At 50.5% G+C, this 25,296-nt stretch overlaps 1 protein-coding gene across 4 annotated transcripts; it reads right to left on the bottom strand.

The window, feature by feature from the left end:
* Positions 1–109: 109 nt before the first annotated feature.
* Positions 110–18,887, bottom strand: PKIG (cAMP-dependent protein kinase inhibitor gamma). 4 transcript variants are annotated; one of them, XM_068911984.1, is made up of 4 exons: positions 18,770–18,887; positions 12,815–12,882; positions 1,560–1,744; positions 110–1,046 (listed from the first exon to the last, which is right to left on the bottom strand). In XM_068911984.1, the coding sequence occupies exons 3-4, from the start codon at positions 1,708–1,710 to the stop codon at positions 967–969; spliced, it is 231 nt and encodes a 76-aa protein (XP_068768085.1). In that variant the 5' UTR covers positions 1,711–1,744; positions 12,815–12,882; positions 18,770–18,887; the 3' UTR covers positions 110–966. The 4 variants fall into 4 exon arrangements, with proteins under 4 accessions (XP_068768085.1, XP_068768083.1, XP_068768084.1 ...); XM_068911982.1 differs by lacking the exon at positions 18,770–18,887 and adding an exon at positions 18,462–18,763; XM_068911983.1 differs by lacking the exons at positions 12,815–12,882; positions 18,770–18,887 and adding an exon at positions 7,033–7,146.
* Positions 18,888–25,296: the final 6,409 nt, after the last annotated feature.

Consider the following 25,296-nt stretch of genomic DNA (forward strand, 5'->3'; position numbering starts at 1 on the left):
ATCTCCCTTTAGCATAAACTGATGTAGCCTCTCTGCAGCTCACCCTGTTATAAGGCAAAATTGAGGAAGAAGAGAGATCCATGCAGAAAAACACCTTCAACTTCAATACTTGAAGGCTGTGTGTTATTTATTCCAACAGCTTATATAGTTTTATCAAACCATCTTTAACACAAAACATACCCTAAAAGAGAACGGTGTGAGATCTTTCCAGAGATAAATACTTCTCGGCTAACAGTTTGCATGGGTAAGCCTCAATTTCAACAGTCAAAACAGCAAAATTGTTCTCCCCTCCCCTTAACAATACCTTAAAATGCTAAAACCCAAAGAAAAAGATGCCTGTGGCTGATGCTGCTGGGTCTGTAGGTGGAGCTCGTCCACACGTGTCCGCGCTTTGGTCCTTTTCTGATCGCTACGTGGCAGCAGCACAGGTGAGTGGTGCTTGACATGAACACTGTGGGACTGGCCGGGTCCCTTCCCCACTGCCCACCGTGACTAGGGGCTACGCGGACAGTCCAGAGGCCAGTTCAGATCTAAGATGCAGAATGAGGGTGATGCTTAGAAAACCCCAAAAGTCTAAGCTCCTAATCTATGGAAATAGAGAATAAATAATAGTCTAAATTTACGAAGTAAGAAGGTACCTTGGACAGGAAAGTCTGTGTGTATTATTACTGAAATTGTGTTTTCCTATAGAGGAAAATTGCAGCTAAGGCATCTTGAGAATGGCTCATACCACTACAACCACTGCAGTGTTGTTCTAAGTTGTTAGGGGTGGGAGCAGAAGTCTTTTGGAGGTGCCAGTCCTTGCACAGCATCCTGCAGCTCTCTGAACCAAACGGTTGCAGCAGCGGCATTTGACAGAGAACTTGTGCTTCCATGTTGGCTTTCGTCTGCAGATTCAATAGTAAATTCTTGTTTAAGGTCTACAGCAAGTCCCTCCTCCTACCCCATCCCACCCCCTGCATGCCCTCATGGGGAGGGGCTGTTGTCTTGCCCCTTTGGTCTTGCTCCAGGGTCCTTCTCGGAAGAAGTGGCATCTGCTTGGCTTTCTGCAGAAGGGAGGATTGGGAAGAAAGTACGGTTACACTCGGCTGAGGACAGAAGTGATCAATAATTGCTACAGGCTGATTTTACTCAGATTGCCAGCTGAAGAGCTTCCTGTGACCAGATATTTGGCCTAAGAGTATCAGGTTCTCCTTTCATGGCCCCAGGGTACAAGCACTTCTCAAACAGAATAGGTGGTGACGTTGGGACGGAGCCCTGGGAGGTGTAAGGGAGCTGCAAGAATTTTAAATGACTGCAAGGTGCGTGGATTCAGCAGTCCTACAACAATAATCCCTTTCAAAGCAGGGATGTGCTCACCCTGTCTAACCTGTAAATGCAACTTGTAAGTGCTCCTGGAACATCTTTAGGACATGGTAGTGATTAGCCAAATTGCGCTGTTAGAAGAGCTCTAATTTATGCTTGGCTCTATTATGGGCGTTAAAGGGGTACAACTAGGGTAACATGTTTCAAGGCATTTTTATAGATAGAGATGTTTACTGGTGTCCATGGCAGCTCACCTGCTCCTTCAATGGAGAGGTCACTTATGTCCCCTGTCAGCTTGCGCATGCTGATAGCAGTCGCATCTCCTTGGATATCGTGGACAGCGTTCCTCCGACCAGCCCGATCACAGGAAATAAAGTCAGTGTATGTGGTGGACTCTACCTCCATTGCTGGTCTTGCATTTCCATATGCCTGCAAATCCCTGTGGAGAAAACACAGTTCTGAGGTCAAGGATGCTCGGCAAGCCTTGAGTCATGGCTCTGTTCAGGTTAGATTACTTTATGGAGTTAAATTACAGCATGAAAAAATAGTCCCTGTAATTCTGCTCTGGGTCCGAGAACAGCGGCTACTGAAATCTCAGATAACAACTCGATCACATGGGTGTCATGTTGGGTGACCTGCACTGTGCCAGGTATGAGCAGGTACGTCGAAAAGATCCGTCTCAGCAGCATTTCTGGCCCTTATTCTGCTTTCCCCATTCAGAAGCGAGGCAGACAAGGCATTTGTCTCTCTTGTTTAGTTTTTAGCCTTCTGCTTCAGGAGTTGCAAGGTCACAGCAGCAGCCAGGGCCTTTTCTACAGAAAAAGCAATCGCTCTGCTGCCGCCAGCTTTGTTCTTGCAGTAAGTCAGCGGAGACGGAGTAAACGAGACACGAGTTTGCTGCGGCGCCCTGTCCTTCCTGCTGCCCTGCTCCGACAGCAGCACCCGGCTCGCTGGCACGCGAGCCTTTCCCTGGCGTTTCATTTCTCGCTCCTCGTGCCCAGCTGCCCTGGGTTAAAGGCACAGCGCTGCCCTCACCCTCACTTTCGAGCAGGGGTGGTAGCAAAACTGAAATCCTAGGGGCGTTTCCTGAGAAATGACTAACGGTTGTGCTGAGGCAGGCGGTTTCCCCAGCACTGAGGAGGGGATGGAGGCTGTCTGGATTTCAAAGCCTCAAGTCCCAGTTTGATGTCAGCATTGCCCTAAGCCCCCATTCTTCCTCAAACTGCCACAGGAGCTTTGAACAGAAGCCAATTTTGGCTCTTTGCTCTCGGGCTGGGAGGGTTGAGGCAGCCTGAATATGTGATGAGAAATGATCAGGGCCTCAAGCGGATACCAGTGTGAAAGCTCTAGGAGCAGATGAGTATTTTATAGTTCTTGGGCTTTGAATCACTACTGACCTCAGCTGGTGTATTTGTCAGATGCATGTACCTAACTGAAAAAGGGGTCAGTTAAACTGCTTTGCGACAAGCACTACCACGTGAAAAACAAACTTTCTGTGCGGTTTTGGATCCCTTCACCCTAGGCTCGTTTCTGTGCCAAGCGCAAAGAAAGGGTTAGAATGGCCACTCGCAGCCCTGCGAGTAACGCTGCGAGCCAACTCTTCTTCCAGCCTGATTGGTATTGATGTTGTTGGGATTCATTTTAGTTGATGGTTTAACTTGCCAGCATTTGTACAGTACAGACCGTGCAGGGATCTCAGCAGCTTTGGGAACATATCAGCAGCATCTTGGCTCCCAGGCACAGAGCTAGTTATCACATGCTGCCTTTGCATTGGAAATCTGGTGCTCTTCATTCCTTCCCATGTTTGCAAGGCACTTTGTTTATTTGCATGGAAGTTGGAGATTAATAGTTTTCTTATCTCTGATTTTCCCCACTGTAAAGAATATCCTTAACCGCTGATGCTGTGAATGCTTGGAAAAGGTTCTGATGAGAAACATGCTGGTGTCTAAAGAAAAAAATTCAACTTCTTGCCATTCACTGCTTTTGTATTGTGGGGTTAATGTTCTGCTGGAGGCTGAGAAATTCGTTCAGCTCCTTTACGAACCCTGCTTAATGTTGCTTCTCCAACCTGGGAAATCTGCTGTGTTCACACTGCTCCCTGCTGGGAGTTAGACACACAAAAAGAGGTAACTCTCAGACTGCAACTGCGCTTGCTTGTTGCCCCTCAGGGTAGGGACAGCCCCGTGTAGGGCATGTGCTGGCCTCGACCTGCTCTCCTGCGTTTGTCCTTGGAGAGCAGGCAGGCGTCACGCTCAGCAGGGCTGAGCCCACACCGGCGACACTGCCCCGGTAGCAACTTCTGCAAACTCGCAGGCTCAGGGAGCCTTTGGCAGCAGCGGGCTTGCGTCTGTCAATCCAAGCATCCCTGCGGCCTGGGGAGGCTATGAAGCAATGTTTCTTGGGCTTGAAAACTGGAAAACAATTGTGAAACTCCTGACTGATGAGATGTTAAAGGAACAGGGCTAAAAACTGGCTGCTCCTTGCAGAGCTTTTACCTTCAGCTTTGCAAGTATATCCTTCCCTCTAAGTCTTAGCTCCTGCCAGCGGGAAAAGCTGCACCATGGGGACTGGAGAGCTCCGTGAGTGGAGTGCACAGCGTGGTGCCTGCACGCCACTATCGGCCGACCTGGCCTGAAGGTGTTGGTAAGCCCCAAATCCCTCCCCGAAGCTGGGGTGGTCCCATCAGCACACTCTGAGCCTGGGCTCCCATCTGACAACCTCGTCCTACACCAGCAGAAATGACTTGCTCACAGTGTGGAAGTGGAGAGCCCTCCAGTTCCAGCACGAGCCGGGCTCTTTGCGCAGATTACCAACAAGCTTTGGATATGGATTTAGCGAGCAGAGGAGTGGCCAGTCTCGGCTGAAGCACCTCTCTCAGACACTTATTTACAGATGCTGGGACAGCTGCTTGGTGCCACAGGGATGGTGGAAGTTAGAAGCCACTAGTGCTACTCCGGTATCACTTCAGAGCTGCACGAAGAACCAGAGCCAACTTCTCCTTCCCTCCAGGGCTTGCACTGAACACAAGAAACCAGACCCACAGCTTGTGGAGCAGCCACGCAGCAACCTCACTCACGTTATGACAGTAGAAAGAAAATGATGGAGAAGACGTGATAAGCCAAGATAAAAAGAGGTAAAAATCTCTCCTTTTTCTGAGATTTAGCAGGGTGCAGTACCCTCAAACCTTCATAAATCCAGTATGTTTCAGCAGCTTCTGGGTCTCCTCTCTTGGTGCTAACACTAGCTCAGGGAGCGCCAGCTTTGGCTCACTGGTAGGCTGTGGGACTTGGCCCACTGCAGACCTTCCCAGAGAACTTGCTTCTTGAAATCTAGCCTTGCAAAGGTCCCCCTCCTCCCCGGGCTCAGCATCTGTCTAACACATGCTCAGATGAGCAAGGGGAAGAGCTGCGTTCTTCACCCCAGAAAGAGATCCCAGCTGTTGTTCTTTCCTTCATCCTTCTTTCTCCGGCAGGCCTGTCCTTCCTGGGAAAAGGCGCCCAGCCTGGATGTGGCAAGCTGGCTGTCCTCAGCGAGCGAAGTGCCTTTCCCTGTGACAGGATGAGCATCTGTCACTCCTTGCCAAGTCTTGCTCTCAGCTCCTCGGGACCCAGAGGCTGTTGACCCTCTGCAGCTGCTCTGAGTCTTTTTTTGGTTGCACGCTTAGCAACGCTGATGTGTCTACAGCTGAAACCAAAATTGGAGGGGGCAGAGGAAATGAATATACAAGCATTAATTAACCTTCAGACTGAACAGGGGAGAGGAGAGCCTGGGAAAGCCTGCGACTTCAACATCTCGGCTCCGTATTAGAGCGTGCCCGTGGTCGGCCTGCCTCCTACCGCTCCCCGGGCATCCCCGTTGCCTCAAGAGCTGTGCAGTAGCTGCCAGAGAAATGTCACACTGAAATTAGGAAGCTTCTGCAAGAGTGAGTCACACAAACGTCCGTTCATCTCCACAAACTGTGAGGTGCAGCCCGTTCAGACGTGGGCTGCTCAGGGGCCCTCCTGCCTTTGCACCGGGGCTGCACTGCCTGGGTTTAAGGATGGACTCCATAAATTGGGGGCAGGAGCCGACAAGTCCACGGGATGCAGCCGTTTCCCAGTGTTACTTGGTGGACCTTTGTAAAAATAAATAAATAAAATAAATAAATAAATGAATGAATACGTCTGCAGAAGCATGTCCTGGTGTGTGCGGGTTTGGTTTCAAGCTCTGCTGGGTGCTGGCCAGGAGATGGCGCATTTGATTTATTTTCCATTGCTAGGTAGTTTGTGCCGTAGGATCCCACTGCGAAGAGATGGAGAGGGGGGATTTTGAGCGCAGCTATCGAATTTGTGCAATTCCTAGGGGATTTTCAAGGCGGGCAGCCCCCAAAAGTCTGGCAGGCAGGTCTCTGCCCTGCTGGCAGAGGGTCTGGCCTTCCTGTCACAGGGAAACCATTGCACTGAGCAGGTGGTGGGAGTTGTCACCTCAATTTTCTGTGTAAGACTTGATTTTTTCAAAAAACATGTCCATGTTTCCAGGCAGGTGCAAAACAGATCAGTAGGTTTTAGTCAGTGGAAACATCTTTTAGCATGTCAGTGACAAGAAAGGAGCCAACTCTTACTCACGTAGTTCAATTTGAAACTGCGTCACCGTGGACAGTCATTTTGCAGTGGCAGCGGTGCGCAGAAAGTGCCGTGTGTCACCAGCTGGCTCCTCACCTTCTGTTTTTCATATTCCTGAGGGCCGACAGGGGAGGGAGGAACCTGCAAGCTCTCGCCAGGCGTTCCCGGAGTAAGTGCACATTCGCGTTTAGCAGCCCATTAAAATGCAGCACGCAAGTGTTTCCAGGGCACCTTCTTTGCTCGCTCGCCTCGCTGAAACAATCTTGCTCTGCCAAACCTGCTGCTTGGTCTGTGCTTATTTTTCTGTAGTGTTTTATGAGGACTGGAATGAAATAGAAAATCTAGAGTTGTAATAATCTTAGTTCCACTGGCTTGGACTTGGCTCTCGAAGCAGTTTTTATTGTTGGACCTCCGCTGGGCCGGCGGTCGTATTTTAAGGAACTCGTGCAGCAGCTGAAGGAGCAGCTGCCTCTGCTTTCGGGCTCTGAAATTTTGTGGCTTAGATGCACTAGCCCTATTGGGGCACGCTGGGGCTGCATTTTACCCATTAAGGAGGTGTCTGGCAGGTGGTTAAAGGGTTCTGCCGCGTTTTGGTGTGCAAGAGAGCCAGAAACTAGGGCATTTCCTTTGAGTCAACTCCGCGCTGCTCTCCGTCCACCTCACGACTTGCCAGTTAATTCCTGTTCCCCCTCTTCCCTGCTTCTCCGCGAGGCAGTCCCCAGGCCCAGCGGCGAAGAGCAAACGCTTACCGCAAATAACGTAAGGGATGGACCCGGAAACGTCATGGGAGGCTGAAACTCAGCCTAGAGCTGCGTGCCCGCAGAGCGACCGTAAAGCCCCTGACGCAAGCCAGGAGCCCGGGTCTAATTTGGCGGGATCTGATGGATTTTACGGTCGCGCTCAGCCCTAGACTGCCGCTTCAAGGAGCGCCTTTGCGTGGTGTTTCACCCGCCCCTGGTCCGCGGCCTCCTGCCTAGGTTAACCCGTAGGCTGTTTAGGGCAAGGAAGAGCTGCTAACGGGCACACACCGACACTGGCTACGGGCGGGCAGCACCGCTTTGCTGCACGCGGCCCCCGTTCCCTCCGCCGCCTCCTTCGCTCTGCCTTTCTAGCCCGCCTCGCTTACCTCCTGCCCTCCTCAGGCTTTCGCTCGCCATCTAACCCGGCTTGGCAGCGGAGGCAAAGGCCCTGGGTGTCAGAGGAAGATCTGTTCGTCTCTGCGTGGCACCTGCGGCACGTCCTGGCGAAAGGCAGTTTAGCCTCGTGCTTGGACATTCCCGCCCCGTAGGGCAGCCAGCGCAGCGCCGTCGCTGCAGTCGGGCGGCAGGTTCGGAGGTTAAGCTCAGCCGCCGATTTCCCCGCCGAGCCAGGCCTGGATCATCCCCTGGCGCCGCCCTGCTTTCCTCTACAGACAGGGGGATTGCCCCTCGATCTTGATTCCCCACTTCCCCTCCGTAGCGACGGACACACAGGTCCGAGTAACCTCCGCCTCCCCCCCGCCTCCCCGTTTACTCTGGGGCGATAGGGTGACCCCCCCCCGTCCCGTCCCGCGGTGGGGGGCAAGCGAGAGCGGCTGCAGGGCTGCTTTGCTCCACGGGCGAAGGGCAGAGCGGCGCCCAGGCTGCCGTCTCCCCGCGGGGTCGCTACCGGCGCGGCGGCGGTGCTGAGCCCCGAGAGGCGCCGGGGCGGCAGGAGCTGTGGCGGGCTGACGTGCCGGGGGCCCCGGGCCGCCCCGGCAGTTGGCAGCCAACCGCCCCGGGGCCCGGCCTGGCGCGGCGTTCTGGGCCGCCGGGGGCTGGCGGCCCGCCGCCGCCGGGGCTGGGGGAGCCGCGGCCCCCGCCGGAGCCGCCCCGGGCCTGCCGGGCCGCTGGGCGCGCGAGGCGCAGAAACCAAGAGGAAGGGCTCGCCGGAGGGCGGCGGCTGCGGGGCTGAGGGGAAGGGGCCGCGCTTGCAGGGCTGCGGAGGGGGCTCTCCTCCGGCCTGCTGGCACCCGGGAGGGTAAAGCCGCGAGGCCTCTACTGCCTGTCCGGGGTGCCTTTCTGCACCACATCAGGACACGGTTCTCAAGGGGCACAGGGTTAGGACCGCCTGCTTCGGCTCAGGCGTCGTATGCTGCTTCTCGCCCCGTTACTGCTGAGCTGCAGGGACAGGCATACAGCGGTACGGCTGTACCCGAGCTCTCCGCCTCGTGCTAAGCTCCCCTTGCCCTTTCATTCCCCGGCACGGTCGCTATTATTAGACCTCTCCTACCGGGGCCAGATCCATAACAACAGCAAAACATACTCAACAGCCCTGCTGGGCTTTTAAAATATTTACAGTGTAAGAGGGTTTACTGCAGGGGGGGCCTGGTAGAGCACAGAGACGGGAGCACCAGGACTTCTGTGCTCCCTGTGGGTCCGCTGTGAGGTTCCCTGCTGGCAGAGTCTCATCCAGGCAGGAGAAAAAAAAAGTCAGGCAGGGCGGAAGCCAGCACTTGAGGTCAGGGGGTTTCCACCAACTGTCTGACAACTTCCAGCTGGAATTTCAGCAAATTTTCCACTAGCTCTTGTCTGGGAACAAGCGTGAGTGAGTGCGCATCAAAGAAGGAGGGCTCTGGGCCAGGCCTGGAGAGCGCCGGTAGCACTGTGCGCGTGTTTTCAAGGCCTAGCTATGGCCCAAGACCCCCACGCACTTGAGCTTAGAGCCACAGCCAGAAGCCAAGCTGAAGCTGCAGAAGCCCTGTGTGGAGCCCAGTCTTCCTAGCCGTTATATACGTGAAAAGCGTTGGTAAGGCTGGTCACAGACTGGTCTACGCTGACCCAGGCACACAGCTGCCTGCTTTCCTAGTGGGCATATATCCTCCGAAATGGGGGGATGTGGTGGTATTTGTCAGACTTGACATGGTCCCAATTGCTGAGACCCCGGTTTCCTGGCTGGGAGAGAAAACAAGCAGGACGAGAGCTGAAGCATGGTTTCCCGCCAGAGTATGTGTGTCCACCTCAGCACGTGTGTCCAGCTCATTTGTTCAAGGGCTCCTTTCCAGAGCAGAAGAGCATGAAAATGCTCACCAGGAACCCCTCGTGCCACCAGAGTTGGAGTGGTACCCCACTGCCCTTCCAGGATTTCTCTCTCTCTCCGTCAGTTAGTGGCTGAAGAGATGTAAAGGTGGGCTGTCAGGCACGTCTCATTGTCCCCCTGCCCCCAGTATCTCTGCCGTCCCAAAGTACCTCCTGCTGCTCCAGGTCCTTCTGGCCATTGCCTTGCTCCCAGCTGATGCAAGAGATGCTCCAGCAGAATTCAGAATTACGGACAACCCTCGGCCTCGGGGGGCAGAATGACTCCCTCGTGCATGTGCACAGCAGTCCCCAGGGGAGTGGGGAAGGCCTGGGGGTGAAGGTGGGGAGGCGAGAGGCTTAGCTTCATTAGTGTTAGTCTGTGCTGATCTCTCTGCTGACCAGGCTCCAGCCCCACGCGCGTGTCAGTGACTACACAAGGCTGTTAGTTATGTTCACATTAATGGTAAAAGGCTCCAGCTAATCATTTGGAAAGGCAACACGCAGCAGCATGCTCCAGACGCCCAGGAGCGTGGCTGTGCTTGGTGCTGCACGCATCCGTCTGGTCTGGCCGTGCAGCTGTGCTGGTCTGCACTAGCTGAGGCTCAGCCTGGCGCGGGGTGCATAAGGCACCTCTACCCCTGCACTGGGGCAGCATCACCTTTCGTCTCCACTAGGGACAGGTGCTTAGTGTCTGCTCCCAAAATCCTCAGTGATAATAGGAACCACAATTTCCCTTGGCAACCAAGGTTTAATGAAGCTCTCTGCTCCTCCCAGCATCCAACCTTGGCTGCATTTTAAGCCTCTTCTGCAGCTTCTCACTAAGTTGATTAATGGAAATAATTGGTCTCTTCGTGCATCTGGAGACAGTTGCCGTGACAGCAGTTGTATTTTTGTTTTTTGTTCCCAGGTTGAGCTTGTTTTTCACATCCCACAGCTTTGAGGTGCTAATAAATCAGGGCACTTCAGTTTCTCCACCCCTCAGAAAGGGACACACTCCAGCGGGCATTGGGGGAAGCAGGGCAGAGCAAGCATCTGCATCGGGGAGTTAAAATTAACTGTCTGACTCAGAACCCACGACAGATAAAGCCACAGGATGAAGCCAGCGCAGCCCCTTGCTACGTGCAAGATGAGTGCCGTACATCGGGGGACGTGGGGGATGTGGTAGCCTCCGGCGGCCCGTGCCAGCTGCGAAGGCGGTAGAGCAGCCTTTCCGCCCCATGGGAACTCCCCACCTCCGGCAGGGCACGGAGCCGAGCTCCGGGAAGGGCCCTTCCAGGCAGAGGGGCAGCAGCGCTGAGTGAGGCGTGCTCATCCTTGCCTCCGCCACGCGCAGGCACAGCTCAGTGCTGCCTTCAGGCCAAGCCAGCCCTAGGATAGAGCAGGCTGGCACATCTCTGTCCCTGCCTTTTTGTCTCCTAAAGCCAGGCCTCATGCTAGTGCTGGGTCAACACTGGTCCCTGACTGCTGCACAGCGAAGAGAAGTGAGCCAGAGCCCTCGTATTCCTCCAGGGAGCTGCTGCACGGCCACTTAGCGCCTTCCTCCTTGTGAGCCAACGCGTTGTGGGCTCCTGCATCCCTTGGAGGGTAGATTTCAAAGCCATAAGGAGCATGAAGGTATCCGTGCCTTCTCCCAACTTCTTATTTAGCTGGCTTTTCATCTGAATATGCCTTTTATATGAAAAAAGTGATGACTGTGTGGAAGATCTAACAGTGGCTGCATTTGCAAGCCAGACTAACCACAGACCAGACACTTCATGTAGCCGCTCCTCTAACGTTTTAGAAAGGCTCATGTTTTCTCCCCCCACTTATGAGGGGCATAGACATTCCCATCATGTCTGGGCCATTTAGTGGACCCCTTCTGGGTGTGGGTGGCCTTTGGGCAGAGATCCTCCTGCCTTCCCTCAAATCACTCAGGCCCCTGAAAGAAAAGTCCCTGTTTCACCTCAAAGGTTGGACACTACTCGGTAGTCCCACAGCCCTTCTGATCACACCAGGACACTGTTCTCCCAAGTGACCATCACCTTCTCAACCCTATCTGAACTCCCTTCTCAGCCCAGGGATTCTCACCCACAGCACAACCTCCTCCTCCTCACCTGACAGACTCCCCCCCCAGGCAGGCAGAAGTTACATCAGTTAGGAGTAGACACAGCTGGAGCCTTTCTTCTAGCATAGCTGCCCTTGTCATGTATAAATGGGGGGAGAAGCCAGACTGGCTCTTGATGGCCTAGCTGTGTTTCTGGGTGTGAGAAGAGCTTTCTGCAAGGGTAGAAGTAAGCAGGGCTAGGGTTTTATTTATATGCTAAAGAGGGAAATGAGTAAATTGTATTTGACTTGGCTCTGTCTTCTGAGGGGAAGTATTGATCTCTGTTGTTGTGTGAGCATGACGCTTGCATGCCTGGAAAGGGAGAGTTTAGCTTGGAAGAGGTGTTATGCAGGCTATAGCAGCAGCTAGAACTATGTAGCTAGTTGGGGGGAGACTGCTTAGCACAGGGTATATAAAGCTGATAGCCACCTGCATTGGGTCTTCCTCATTCAGGCTTGTACAAGCTTGTAGAAAGTCACATTCATCTTCCAAGTAATCCTTCTGACTAGGTGCAGTGTGAGGGGCTGAGTGAAGCCATGAAACATCCTGATGTGTGAGAGCCCTGGCAGCTCTCAGTAGTCCTAAAAATAACCAGGGCAACTCCTGAGAATGTCACTAGGGAATAAAGCAGGCTGATCAGCAAAAATGGGCTTAGCTCTGCTCCCTGGGGCCTGTCTGACCTGTTTCTGCACACCACTGCACAGAAGAAAATCACTAGTGTACCTCAAAGCCTAGGGCAGGGGCAATGTTTGCCTGGGAAGTTGGGGTGGGGGGGGAAGAATCTGTCTTCTGGAGCTATGACAAGGATTAAATGGCTGAGATGCTGCTATTGGTGCTTTGTGTACAATAGGAACGAAAAGTGTTGGCGTTAAAAACAGGCTTGCAGTGAGATGAGGCTAAGCTAAGTCCTTTGGTGTGGCGCCAAAGCTTGTCTTAAATCAATAGCTCCTCTGATGGTGCTAACACACTCAAACCCCCACCTGAACAGGGAGAGTGTCACTGGGCCTGCATATACTGTTCTCTGAGTATTTCTATGATGGATGAAGAAGTCTCGTATGTCTGCGTTAAGTGATAGCAGCTTCTGCTCCTTACCGCAGACAGGTTAAATCCCCTCTCAGTAAGTCACTGGGGAGAGGACACCTAGACATGAATTGAAGTGGCATTCTAGCAATGTGACTGTAAAGCTACCTCAGGAATACCCAGAGAGGGCATTGCTGAGTTATAGCTCCAGGACAAGGGAAGCTCTCAAGAAAATGAATTGCCAGCTATTTTCTTGTCTACTGAAAAGCAGCCTGGGCATAGGAGTACGTGGGCTGCTGCTCAGATCTTGCTGGGCTGACTTTATGTGCAGGGCAAACCTCACTGACGTGGCTGTCTGTCTGTGGGCAAGCGGTATTCCCATGCAAGCACAGAGGCAGCCTGTAAGAAAGAGCAGGCTACGCACACGATGCGTTTCCCTCCTGCCATGCACAGAGCACACTCGGTGTGTGGCAGGTAGTACAGTTTGCTGGTTCATGTTAGTGGCTGCCTTTAGAGTCAACATTGCGACATGGTCTTGTATATAAGCACATTGCCATGAGGTAGAGAAAATACAGCAGGAAAGTCATTACAGCAGAATTGCGGATGTTCGTTTCCTCTGAGCTCTGGGTAGCTTTCTAGCAACTAGTAATTCAGAATACAAGGGGAGGTCAAATGACTTTTTGCAAAACGGGAAGGAAAAACCCCTTTCCTGTATATATAATATTTCCCTGTAAATAAAAATCACACCAGTCTGCAGCGCGAATCCCTACCTGATTTAGTTGACTTTCCTTCTGGACATGACTTCAATTAAGCTTCATACACAGCAGGGCAGCAGCTTCTGGGGATGGAAAAGAAAATAAATGTAAGAACGTTGTCCGTGTTTTTGTTTGGGAGCATGAAGCGCAGCTTCTTTTTCAGCTGTCTGAGTGTAACAGCAAAGGGAACGTGGGGCCTGGCAGGGCTTTGCCCAGGAGGCTTAGCAGAAGCGGGGCTTGGTGAGCACGGAGACGAGAACTGCAGGACTCTGGGGCACAGCAGGTGTTTGAGGCACGTTCTCAGGAGGATTTGCACTGCTAGTGATTTGGCCTGTTAAGGTCCAAAAACAAATGAAGTTTGCGAGAAGCCTGGCTTTCACCAAAGTTCTGTCTTTGGTTTTACTTCTCCTTTTGTTAACTTCATTTGGGTGTGCTGGGGAGAACTGAAGCAACTCACTTCCTCTAGTCCAGACCTCCGGCAGGCTTGGAGGAGTCGGCAGCTGTGATGAGAACATTAACAAATAATGGTTGGCAGCTACGTTGGCATTTAAAGAAGTGAAATTTCCATGTCTGGCTCTTTGAGACACGAGGGGAAGTTCGATCGGTACTTTTAGTTGCCTTGCTTAGTTTATCTTACGTTACTTGGGTTTCTTTGCTGTTTGTGTACAGCTGTGCATTTTGTCCCCAAACCCTGCTCAGAGACGTTTCCTCTGTGGCCTTAACATCTGGGGGTGAATCGCAATCTCCTGACCTGAAGAGCCCAGCCAGCAAGACACTCGCTTATTTTAGCAGCTGTTTCAGCTTTCAGACTTTTTGGAACATCTTGGACTGTTTTTTTTCCCACTTTGTCCCAGGAACAAATATTAGCAGAAGAGAAAGCAAGAAATTAACTGTTTAATAGCATAAGCAGTAAATAGCTCAACAATTTTTCTGTCTAGTCCATCAGTGTAGTGTACCCCTCTGGCATTATGTCCTATCCGTTTCCAAACCAGGACAGATCCAGGGCGTTTCTCTTTATTTTTGACGGGATTTCAAAAATGCCTGGTTGCAGGAGCCGAATATTCCTTGTTGGCTCTGTCCCCGCTTCAAGGACAGGGCACTTGCTGCTTCTGTGTGTCTGTTTCCCCATCTGTTAAATGGAGCTATTAATACTTGCTTCCCTCACTAGATGTTTCAAATATTTGTAAAGCACTTTAAGATCTGCAGATGACAGGCCTACAGAAGTGGAAAATACTAATTATGATTGTGACAATGTCCAAACAAAGACACAAGGATTGAACAATATGCTTTTGTTACAGTGTTTACTGCATTTACAGTGAAGTGCTCATTGGAAACACCAGACAGGAAAGGAAACAGGATTCCCACAACTCTGGGAATATGTATAGCCCTTCTAGGGCTCAAACAAGGCAAACAAAAGCTGGAAGGAAGGAAGTCAGCTTTGACAATCCATGATTCTTTATTTTCCTCCTTCACATTCTTGCCTCCCCTGGCTCTTATGTTAAGCAGCTGAAACAGTTAAACCTCCAGCATCTCAAATTTACTGGGGCGGGGGGAAGTCATCTCAAAATATATAGTCCTGTGCCAAGAGAGGCTTAAATTAAATTGGAACAAAGATGCTCTGAACCAGAAGAGGAAGAGTCGTCCCTCAGCGAGCCTGCTGCTGATGAGATGTGAGGGGAAAACCCTGCTGTCCCTCAAAGGAGGGGACTCAAGAGGGAAACTCTTCAACAACAGGTCAACTGGTGTTGACCTTCCAACCCTGCAGCCCTGGCTCCAGATAGATGTTTCTCCCCACAGCCCCAGCCTGAGGATTTGGAGTCCCTGTGTCTGCAAAAGTGACAGGGTGAGCACCTTGCTCCATCCCCAAAAGCTCCCCAGACCACCCTGGGCAGGCCTGGCCCTGTGGCTCCAGCTGCAATGGGCAGAGCTGTGAAGGTGCCTCTGCGTGAAGGCTTTGGCTAGGCAACTTCTCACACATGGGGTTTAAGGGTGCTGAGGTGGTTTAGTCTGTGCAATGTGACTAAGGATGGGCAAGCATGACTTGTTAAAGAACAATTTACTTTTCCTAATCTGGTCCTATAACCCATCAAGGTACCATGGATTATTTGAGGACAGACTTCTGTGGAAACATATGTTGGATAGCTAAGCATCCATACCCGATCAGGAAAGAATTACAAGGGCATTGTCATCAGCAAAATATACATCATTTTGGGTTCATTCCTTCCATTTTCAGCAACAGTTGCCCAAAAGGAACAAACATATCAAATGAATGCAGTGCTTCTAGCATTGTTTCAAAATGACTGCATGTTCCAAAAGACCCAGAATGGGCAGAATTCAACAGTGTTCTATATGACAGACGTCATTATGCTGCTTTTGATCCAAAAAGGAAATCCTCTTTGGTTTCAACCAAGTTTATGGTGGCAGAGAAGGTCATCCTCATATCTCTTGACTCATGGGTAAACAACAGGCCAAATGCATCGCTGATTAGAATGAGAATTGTCCTCTCGGAGCAGACTAGAAGACTGTCTCATTTAGTATCCTGTCTACAAAACAATAGCTGGCATCCTTGGCCTCAGAGGTGCTAGCAAACTTGCAATTGTAATGGGACATTTTTCATCAGTTACTAATTGCCCTGAAATAGAAGGTTTTATAATCCTTAAGAAAACAATATCTTAATTATAACCAGAGTAGTTTTATTACCCAGATAAGTACCTTACATCTATTTAAAATGCCTTCAGACGTCTTAGTTCCAGGGATATCTAGTGGCAATGAAATTAATTACATGTTGAGGAAACAGTAATTCCAGTAAAGTTGATGACACTCCAATGGGGATAAGTGTAGCCTATTACATCATTGCAAATATCAACAAATGTTGGCATTTCAGCGCTTGCCTGGGAGTTCCCGAGGCTATGGCTTGTGACCAGTAGTACGTCTGCATGAAAGCAGGCATGGAGAAGTGACACAAAGAGCACCATGCTTCTACAGGGCTTTGCTGGGAAGGGAAGAATGTAGGAATTTGCAGCGCAAACCAGAAACCAGTGGTGCAAAAGTACGTATCCTTGCAGGCTGAAACGGAGCAAACATTTTGCAACAGGGGAATAAATAGTTCGTAGTCCAACAGGGCTGCTCTTCCTGCTCTTGCACTACAGGTCTCGTGCTGAGTCCTAGAACGGTTTCTCTACCTATTTGTATCTTCTGTCTCGAGTAGCTGAGGACAAAGTGCATGCCATAGCCTAGTGCTCCCAGTTAGTTTCCATCTCTGGCTCATACTGGTAAGCTGCTGGTAGCAGCTCCCTTTATGACTTGGCTTTCTCTAGTCATGGATTAGAGTATTGGAAGCACATTTTTTTTCTCACGTTCTGCCTCAGAAATGCATACTGTGTTGAATGGCTTGTCTTGGGTCCTCTGAAGCAGCGCCTGTAAAATATGGCTTTTGTCACACTAAAGAAACCCTTAGTAGTGGAGAAACTGCTGGATCCAGGCTTTGAATGTGAAAATGGGAGAGGATCAGAGCAGGGAAGCATAGAAAGGCAAACAAAAAGCGGGGTCATGGCTTCTCATGTTCCTTCTTGAACATGGAGCTGGAGCTTCAGCCCCTGATTCTGCCACAGACCTGTATGACCCCAGGAAAAGAATTCGGTCTGTCTAGTTTCTGTCTATAAAATAGCAGATGGACTGCCCATTCAAGCTGGAGGGTTTAACACATGGCAGAATCCTGCCATAACCAGCCCTGAAATGTAGGAGGTCCAGGAAATGTTAGCAACTTGGAAAAGATTTTTCATAGTTATATTTTTGAGGTGAAGGTTGTATGCCTGTGTATACTGCTCTGAGCAGGCTCAAAAGTAGATCTACCCTTCTTTGGAATAAGAAAATAAAAAAGGAAAATATGCAAAACCACACACTCTAGCTCCTTATGTGACTTTACACCTAGTTAGAAATGGCCACTGACTACAAAGACGAGTGGTTGGAAAACGTATGTCTATGAACATTCTTGGGTTTTAAGGTCTCCACTCAAGCTACCCATGGTGGGAGCATATCTACCGTATTTTAATGGTTTTCAGTTCTTTCAGGCATCTGAGTCTTCACTCTGGAAAGTGTCCTTGAAAATGATGGCATGGAAAACCAGCATGTCCCTGCGGAGCTCTGTCTGAAGGAACCGGGGTGCCCTGTTCTGTGCTCAAGATATTTTAAGCCTTGCTGCTGTAGCCATGTTTGTAAATGGCCATTTAATCTATGCCTGCAGCATGAATGAACTCGGCCACTGAGGAGCGCCTCATGCATCCTTGTTTCCTGAACGCTGTCCCTAATGAGAGCAGAAAAGTGAAGATTTCCTAGTTGGGTGGCCACACACTAGCAGGATGGCCCTTTCCAGCTCAGAGCCTGAGAAACCAAAGTGTGCCTCATGGCTATCCAAATCAGGCACGCCAGCCTCCCCACCAGCATGCAGGGCAGAGCCTAGAGCCGTCCAGGCTGCACCTGCCTGCCTTGTCCCTGCCACCAGGCCATGTGGCTGCAGGGGGGCTTGGAGCTGTCCCCTCGCACTGCTGCTGTGGTGCAACATCCCCTCTGTGGCTACCCCTTTCTCATTTGACACTCGCAAGTCCTCCTCTGAGGTTGTCCCACCATCTCAGCCACCAAGGGCATCGCTGCTGGGGAAAAGGTTGCAGCACTTGGTTCTCATTTTATGGACTCGTTTACCCCTTCTGAGCAAATGGAAATGTTTCCTCAACGCCCTTTAGGACCAAGGCATTACATTCACTTAAAAGCTCGCTGCCACCGCTTCCCAGCAACTCGGGGGAAACTAGAGAGGAGAAGGAGAAACACAGCTCAGAGGTGGAGGAATTCTCCAAACCTCCTGAGACTCTCACCATACTGCTGTTCTTTTTCTTTATCCCAAGTCTTTGCCTTTTAAAACACTTACTTGGAAAGCTGGATGCCAGAGAGTCTCTGAGCCCGTTTCCACTGACATACACGGCAAAACTCCCATTCATGCCAGCGGTTTGCCTAGGAGCACTCGGGAGCTTTGCACTTCCTAAGGATCCTGAAGGAACGATTCGTGTGGCAGCATAGCAAGCTCCCATCGCAGCCCCACGCAGAAAGCGCTCCAGGCACAGAGGCCACCCGGCTATATCAGACTGGCATTTTTTTGTATGAAAAACAGAAGCGCCCCTTATGTTGTAAGGCATTTTGTCTGGTTAGTTTCCCAAAACAAATGGGCAAATGTCAGAATTGGGGCCACAAATCCCCACCGGGGTCAGAAATCCACGCTCCACCGCGATTTCTAAGCTCTGAATCCGCTCTCTCCGCTTCCCCTTCGCAGCAAGTCCCCAACTACGCTTCTTTGCCAAGCGAAACGGTGGCCACCTCCCTCGGCTCACCCTACAAACGGCGGGGGGGGGGGAAAAAAACCGGCATTCGGCTTAGTTTCCAAGCTAGGGTTTGCGGGCAGCAAAAAAGTCTCGCTGTTCGCAGCCGGTCAGGCGAAAGTTCACCAGCCCCTGTCGGCGAACCGCCGGCTGCAGCGGCCGCGCCGGGGCTCCCGGCCGCGCCGCCGGTAGGTCGGGCCCGGGCGGGCGGAGCGGCACCTGCCAGCGGCGCTGCCCGGCCCCGCAGCCGCGTCCCCCGCGCCTGCCCTCGCCGCGGAGCCGGCGGCTCTACTTACACGCAGACCGAGGCTCCGGCTGCCTCCTGAATCCCGAGTTACGAAGCGGCGGCGCTAACAAAGAAACCGGGGCTCGGAGCAACCCGCGGAGCGTTATCTGCCTGGTGCGGCAAGCAGCCGAGGCGGCCGGCTTAGTGGCGGCCAGGTTCAGACTTTAACAGTTTCCTCGTCCTAAGAGCTGCTAGATGAAGTTGCACTTCTGGGGCCGAGGGGCGTGTTCTCCTGCTCTCGCCCGCCCGGCGAGTCCCTGCCTGCTGTAATCCAACGCTCATCCTGATGATGTCAAGCAGCTACTGCTCGGCTTCTACCTTACAGCAGGCAGGAGGGATCGATTTCCTTCTCGCGGAGGTCTTTGTTTAGCTTCGCCTTGTAACCTCATCTCCCGGCAGCTGCGTGTGCCCAAACATCCTTCCTTCGGTTTTCAGCACTGGCGCTTTTGTTGCAAGATGCAAGATGCTTCCTTCTTGCGGCGGCGGCTGGAGCGGCCCCCCTGCCCCCTCGGCGGCTCCACCTGTTAGCTGCGGCCTTGTGTCGCTCCTCGGCTGCGCCCCGGTCTTGAGCCCGTCCAGCAGGGCCCCAAAGGCACCCTCGCTCCCCGTGCAGCATGCCCAGCCTTACCGGGCAGAAGGCAGGGGAAGCGCCGCGCAGAAAAATAGCTTCGTGTCCAAGATTGAGGGCGCCTTTTGCTCCGTAGAGTCCCGCAGGATGTGATATGCTCCATAAAAGCCACGCGTGCTTCGGGTCATCTGCCCCTGCCCCAAACCCCTTGTTTGGGGGTGAGATGCAGAGCTGGTGTCAGCACTGCACCCAAATTTAACAGGGGGGAAGGCGGTTAGGGCAAGCCAATACTGTGTATTGAGCACCTATCTTTGCGTTCAGGCTGCTGCGAGGCAGAGCCTGGGGGCCCTCAGCGAGATCTGGGCCGTTCCACGAGCAGAGGCAGTTTTGGCTGCTTTCGTCCATATCAGAGGCCCAGGAACGTTCCTCTCTGCGGCATCGACCTCCCTAAGTCCTGTCAGCCTTGGAGGCAACACCAGGTGACTGACAGCAAAGGAACAAGCTGACTGCAGCGCTGTCTCTCTACTCTTCCTCCTGGCCCACGCTCCTACATAGCCTTAACAGCACGGTGGAGAGGTGCGTGAATACTCAAATGAGAAAGACATTACTGTTTATATATGGTTTGCTACTGCCCAAATGCTGCAGTTGGAACCAGGGCCCCTTAATGCTAATTGCTTTGCCTGGAGATTGCAAGACACAGCCCATCCCTGCTGTAAGGACACGAGCCACAACCTTGTAAAGGGGACAATAAGTGGACATGGCTCAAATGGGGAGCGTGAAGGATATTTGCAAAGGACCTGATTCAATCCCCACTAGAGCCATGGGAGCTTTTCCATTGGGCTGCGTGCAAAGTGAGCGATCTGAGCTGCGAGAACTTGGCTCTCCCAACCAGCCATCTTGCTGAGCAGAAGACAGATATAAAACCAGGATTTCTCTCATCCTGCAGCTCTTGCATGGCAGATGGGCCTTGGAGTCATTCAGCCCCAGGCTTGCCATCTGCCTCCAAGCTGGCTAAGAGAACCAGCATTCTCCCTCCACCCCAGGCCGGGCTGCTAAGCTGGACCTGCTCCACCTCCCTTGGTGGTCGCCTCTGCCAGTGAGAGACTCTGTTTGTGTACACCAGAAAATGAGCTGCTCATTGTGATATATACTCACGCTCCCTGCCATCACGTGCCAGAAGAAAGAAAAAAATGCCAACAAAAGAAGCGGCAGTGCAGGAAACGCCCTGATGACTATAACGAGGCACTGAGGAAGGGGAAAAGACCTCAATAAAGCACAACATACTCATGCTCAGTGTAGCCTGTGAGCCCCAAACTGACCTGACTAGCTCTGTCTCTCGATTCCATTCTATTTTGTTTCAAAACAGGCACCAGGAAGCCAGTTTGATTTTCAGAGATGTATCGTTTGACAGAAACTAATCTCTCTGGTACTTTTGAGTCATGCATTATTACCTACCTGAATGTAACAGTAAGCACTTCACCGCAGAGCACAAAGTGCTGCCTGTCTTCATTAGGGACGCAACTGATGGAGGAGGGCTCTGCCACACTATGCCAAGATATCAGCTCTCCAGACCGTAGCCTCAGGAGATTGCTCAGCTGATCCAGCAAAGGCTGAAGCTTTTGTGTTTATTCCAACTCATATTTGAAAGAAATCCAGAAGACAAAAGCTTTTAAACTAACACTTAGACTGCAGGGTCTGAAGGCCAAATGTTGTCATGGGCTTGTAAGGATACAAATGCCTACCACAACAGCAACCCAGACGTTTTCAGACCAAATGATGCAATGCATGCGCTGTATAGCAATGATAGTAACAAAGCACTTCAGAAATCCTGGAGCATGGTGTACTAACTTTGCTTTTTAAATAAGATTTTTCTTAACTATATATCATATTCAGACCTCCTGATCCTGTGTATCTGGTCCTGGGAGCAACCCTGTCAGAAGGGTCCTTCCTTTCTTCCATGCACTCATGTGTCCTTACAGTGACCTCCTCATCTAAGACTATCTCCACAAGGACTGGTCAAATATTTTCCATCAAAACTCTTTTTAAGTAGAAAAATGCAGCTTGGGATGAAACTATTTTCCACAGAATGTACCTTTTTCCTGCAAGGAAGAAAGTCCTGAGATGCCAAAATGTTTTCAGTTTCTCTGAAATCTTAACACGTTAGGATAAAAATGTATGGTGTTCAATGTATTTATTCTTATTATTTTTAAAGGAAAGTTGACATTTTTCTCAGGAAATCCACCCTAATTTCTAGCTAATTCTCAGGTTCACCGTCTCTTGTCCTATTGCTTCCTATAGGATGTAGGAAACTTTGGTGTCCCAGAGACCCCAAGACATTCATCCTGTGGTACCGACTATAAATAAATGAATAAATGCTGTTCCTATCCCACCATAATGAGAACACATTATAAATGCCTGGCATGCTAGGCACTGAATGATAGATTATATTATAGGGTTGAGCGGACCAGCTCAACTAAAGCCACAATCAACCTTTAATGGCTTTGTGTACTTTTCTATGCTTTTTACTCCAGTTGACTAATATGCTTGCCTTTGGTGCTGTTTTTGCCGTTTTTTGCATCCAGCTGCTTTATGCTGTGCTTTCCTGCATGGTCTAGGATGGCTGTTAATGGCATTGCCACTCTGGCCAACAGGGGGTTCGGTTTTGCTCTGTTATGTTGCTTCTGCCTGCTGCGGGCTATGCAGTTGGTCTGCAGGGAGCTGCAGGGATTTTTGTTCAGCTCTTCGATGCTCTGCATCAGAGAACGGGGTTGGAGACCAGCACCACAAGAAAGCCCCTGGACTGACTGTTGCCCTTTAGCTTGTGACCAAAAGGAGGAAAGGCAAAGTCAGAGCAATCTTTTAGAACAAGTGTCAACATTAGGTGAGAGAATCCCTAAGGGTGATAATGTCAAGAAAACAATCCACAGAGCAGCGCGACGGTGCTTGATTGTGCACTGCGTGTTCCAGCAAGAAAAACAAACAACACAAGTGTCCAGGAACCTCCGAAGCACAAGGAGACAATCTGTCATTTCAGGAAGAACTGACCTGATTCTGACCTGAACGTTGTGCAGGCTGAGCCTAGTTTCCCTGAGAAGCTAGTGCTGCCATTGTTAGAGCAGCATTGCAATAGCTCTCTGGTTATATTATTATGCCTTCTCATATAAATGAAGCATTCCACTAAATTTCCCAGGCGCAGAGCTGTGCCCTAACTACATTTGTCACTTGATATGATCAAAATTGCAAGGAGATATGGAATGGTGAAAAATAGACATGGAAAAAATGTGGTAGATGATTGATTTTTTTTTTCCAGACTTCCATCCCTGCCCCCCCCCTCCCCACGAAAACACATTCTTTAAATAAACTTTTGATCAGAAAATGCATAGCTTATTTCAACAGTCTGCTGGGCTTCTTAAAGAAAGCGTGGATGTCTTAAGCCATCAAATAACATCTTACACTCTGAGAACCATAAGAAGAGAAGAATCTGAAAAAAGCAGCTTTAGTGACAAACTACTCTTTTCACTGTCCCAAATCCAAAAGAATGGACACCGTTTGTCGTGGATTAAGGAAGAGACAGCGGGTATCAATATGTCTGAATGAAATATTTGATGTTCAGACCAATTCACTTTTTACAGAAGTTGTTAATCTGGAAAGGTTCATCAACAAGTGAAATGCAAAAAAGCCTGTAATGAGGCTAAACTCCTTAGTAAATGATCTCAGGGGTCACCTTTACTGATGGCCAGGGTCTAACGGTGAAGTCTGACTGTGGAGAGCTCTCACGGCGCGGCAGCACTGGGAACGGGCGGACGTGCGCAGCCTGAACGGGCCACTTCGGATGCTCTGGCAAAGCAGCTCAGCGCAGGGCTGACGTGCCAGCAGGGCAGAGCACTCTCAAAAACTGTTTACTTTGAGCTGAAGCTATTTTTAGCCCCAGTAATCTGTGCGGAGATGATAAAGCTTTTCACTGCAAAGTGAGTGGCTGTGCTTTGCTTCTGGGCAATTTCACTCCACAAGTGCATCCCATCCGCCTTCCCTGCCACTACTCCCAGGGAATCTTATCTTCCCTGCCTGTGGAGTTCAATGCGTCTAAAAGGCTTGTCCCAGCTAGATAGCTATTTGGCGTCTCAGCCCAAACTTATTTTCTTTATTTGAGACAAGCAGGTCTCAAATTCAGATCTCACGGTAAGCCAGAATCACCATTCAATGACAGCACTATCTTATGCCATGTTTTACCCAGAAGTATCCCAACGCCTGTTACAAACTACCTTACACACGCTATAGAAGAAGTACTTTACCTGCTGCTGATAGGAGTAAGTGTGGCAGCCGGTTAGCAGCATAAAGAATGCAAAATAAGCATAAATCCTGCTTGTTAAGGGATTTGTTTGTCTAAAGGGATCCAGAAGCTTCTTCAGTATAAACCCACAAAGGTCACACATCCAGCACATGCTTCATCAGAAAATCATCCCACTGGCAAAAGCTTTCTTGTTGTGACACAAGATGAATATCAACATCTCAGTTCAGGGACATAATTGGAGAAGAGGAGACATGCAAGTATTAATTAGACAGACAAGTTCATTCCTGATGACTTCTACTTGCCAAGAAGGGGTTGACATAGAAAAAGAGCTAAAACGAGTGTCAGGCTGAGAAGGTACTACAGCAGACGTATTACTTCCGTTACTCAGAGTTGTTCAAGAGGGCTGCGTGCGACTGACTGTTCAGGTCTTACCAAACGAGAAGCAGGAGTTCCTCAAAGGTCCACGCACGGGCATTTCATCTTTTTCTCTCTCTGTTTCTGTTAAACGGGATGTTAGAAGACATTAAGTAGCAGCCTAGGCTGGCAAGCCTACTTCTCCTTTCTGGAGAGCAAAGGGGAATGCTAATAAATGAGAAGAAATTAGTCGTCTCTGTCAGCTTTATAATCTATGCCGCAGCCACCCAGCCAACAGTTAGGATTTTTTCCCCAGCGTTTGGCAGCCAAACGAGGATTCCTGTTGCAGATGTGCAGAAGCCCTGGAAATGTTTTGGTCCTGACTTGTGCTCCCAGCTCAATGGGTTTTCACATGATTTGACTCCATGGACTCTGACTGGGGTGCTTCTGGGCTGTGCTGGTGACAGATCAAACTCAGGCAATTAATCCTCTGCTGTGAGTCAGAGGACTGTCAGAGGACTTCAAGCTTCAACATATATACTCACTCTCTACCTAAGGTCAGGAAAAAATTCAGCTTAACCTCCTGGCATGATTCTCTGCTTTCCATATCGGCTCATTAAGGGATGCATATGTAACTAGATGATGCTCTGCCTTCTCATGAAGCAGCTGGCCACTGTAGCAGACAGGATAAGCTCAATAAGGCAATTCCTACATCCTGTGCCATCCCATGCCCTTAGACGCACTGCAGCTTATCTCTTCCAACTGTTTCCAAGGCCATAAAGACGAAGATTGGTGAGGTGCAGTGTGCCTCCGGAGCGTGGTCTGAAATCAGTGGGAGTTCAGCGCAGTTCATAGGAAGGACTCCGTGTTCTGGCTGGGGAACAAAATATTCTGTTTGTGTTAACAGTGTATGTGAAATAAAAACAAGATTTGCCAAGTAAGCTGGGAGCATTTCACAGAGGCATTGGATACAGCCCTGTGCTCTCACCACAATACTCTGTGTGATCTGCCGTATATGTTGCAAGCCATCAGTCCTACTGTCATATCCTTATTTTCATGTGGACGATAGTTGGCCATCCTGCTAAAGCATGTTCAAGGGAGCAAGCTGTACAACAAGCTAAACAGCTGCAAAAGGGCCAACTATATCGATGGCTGCTTTGCAAGCTGCCCTTCTCAAGCCGGACATAGTTGCTGGAACCTGAAAAGCTGACTAACTGAGTGAGCTGTTAAGCTAAGGGATGGTGTACCTCACTGGTCTTGTACCGCAAAATTACTACCCGAAAAGGCCCTCAGCTCGCTCTGTCGCTATGGCAACCAGCAAGGAACGCCATCTCAGTGTTCGGACAAGAGGTGTGCGCTTCGCAACAGCACTGGGCTTCCCTGCAGAAACGAGGGCTCACACAGAATAACCAGGAGGAAAAATCCTACGTATTTTGACTTAGATGCTTTTTTAGTTATTATTTATCCAAGTCACGAGGCGCTGTACCATATCATTAACAAAACTGTTATATCTCAGCTCTCTTAAATGATGAGCTGAACTAGAATGGAGCTAGTTGGGCACCTAGAAACGTTCCTTTAAGCCTTTTCATTGCTATGGGAAGTTCATCCCCAGCTCTCTCCAACAGCGCCACC

The sequence above is a fragment of the Struthio camelus genome, chromosome 18, assembly GCF_040807025.1.
Source record: "Struthio camelus isolate bStrCam1 chromosome 18, bStrCam1.hap1, whole genome shotgun sequence".
Lineage (NCBI taxonomy): Eukaryota > Metazoa > Chordata > Aves > Struthioniformes > Struthionidae > Struthio > Struthio camelus.

Bases quoted from the DNA above. Each gene is read 5' to 3' on its own strand.
- PKIG (XM_068911984.1), bottom strand. From the start codon at position 1,710: ATGGAGGTAGAGTCCACCACATACACTGACTTTATTTCCTGTGATCGG. The intron at 1,047-1,559 runs GTGAGCTGCCAT...TCCCTTCTGCAG, and splicing joins CCTCTCCATTGAAGGAGCAG to AAAGCCAAGCAGATGCCACT.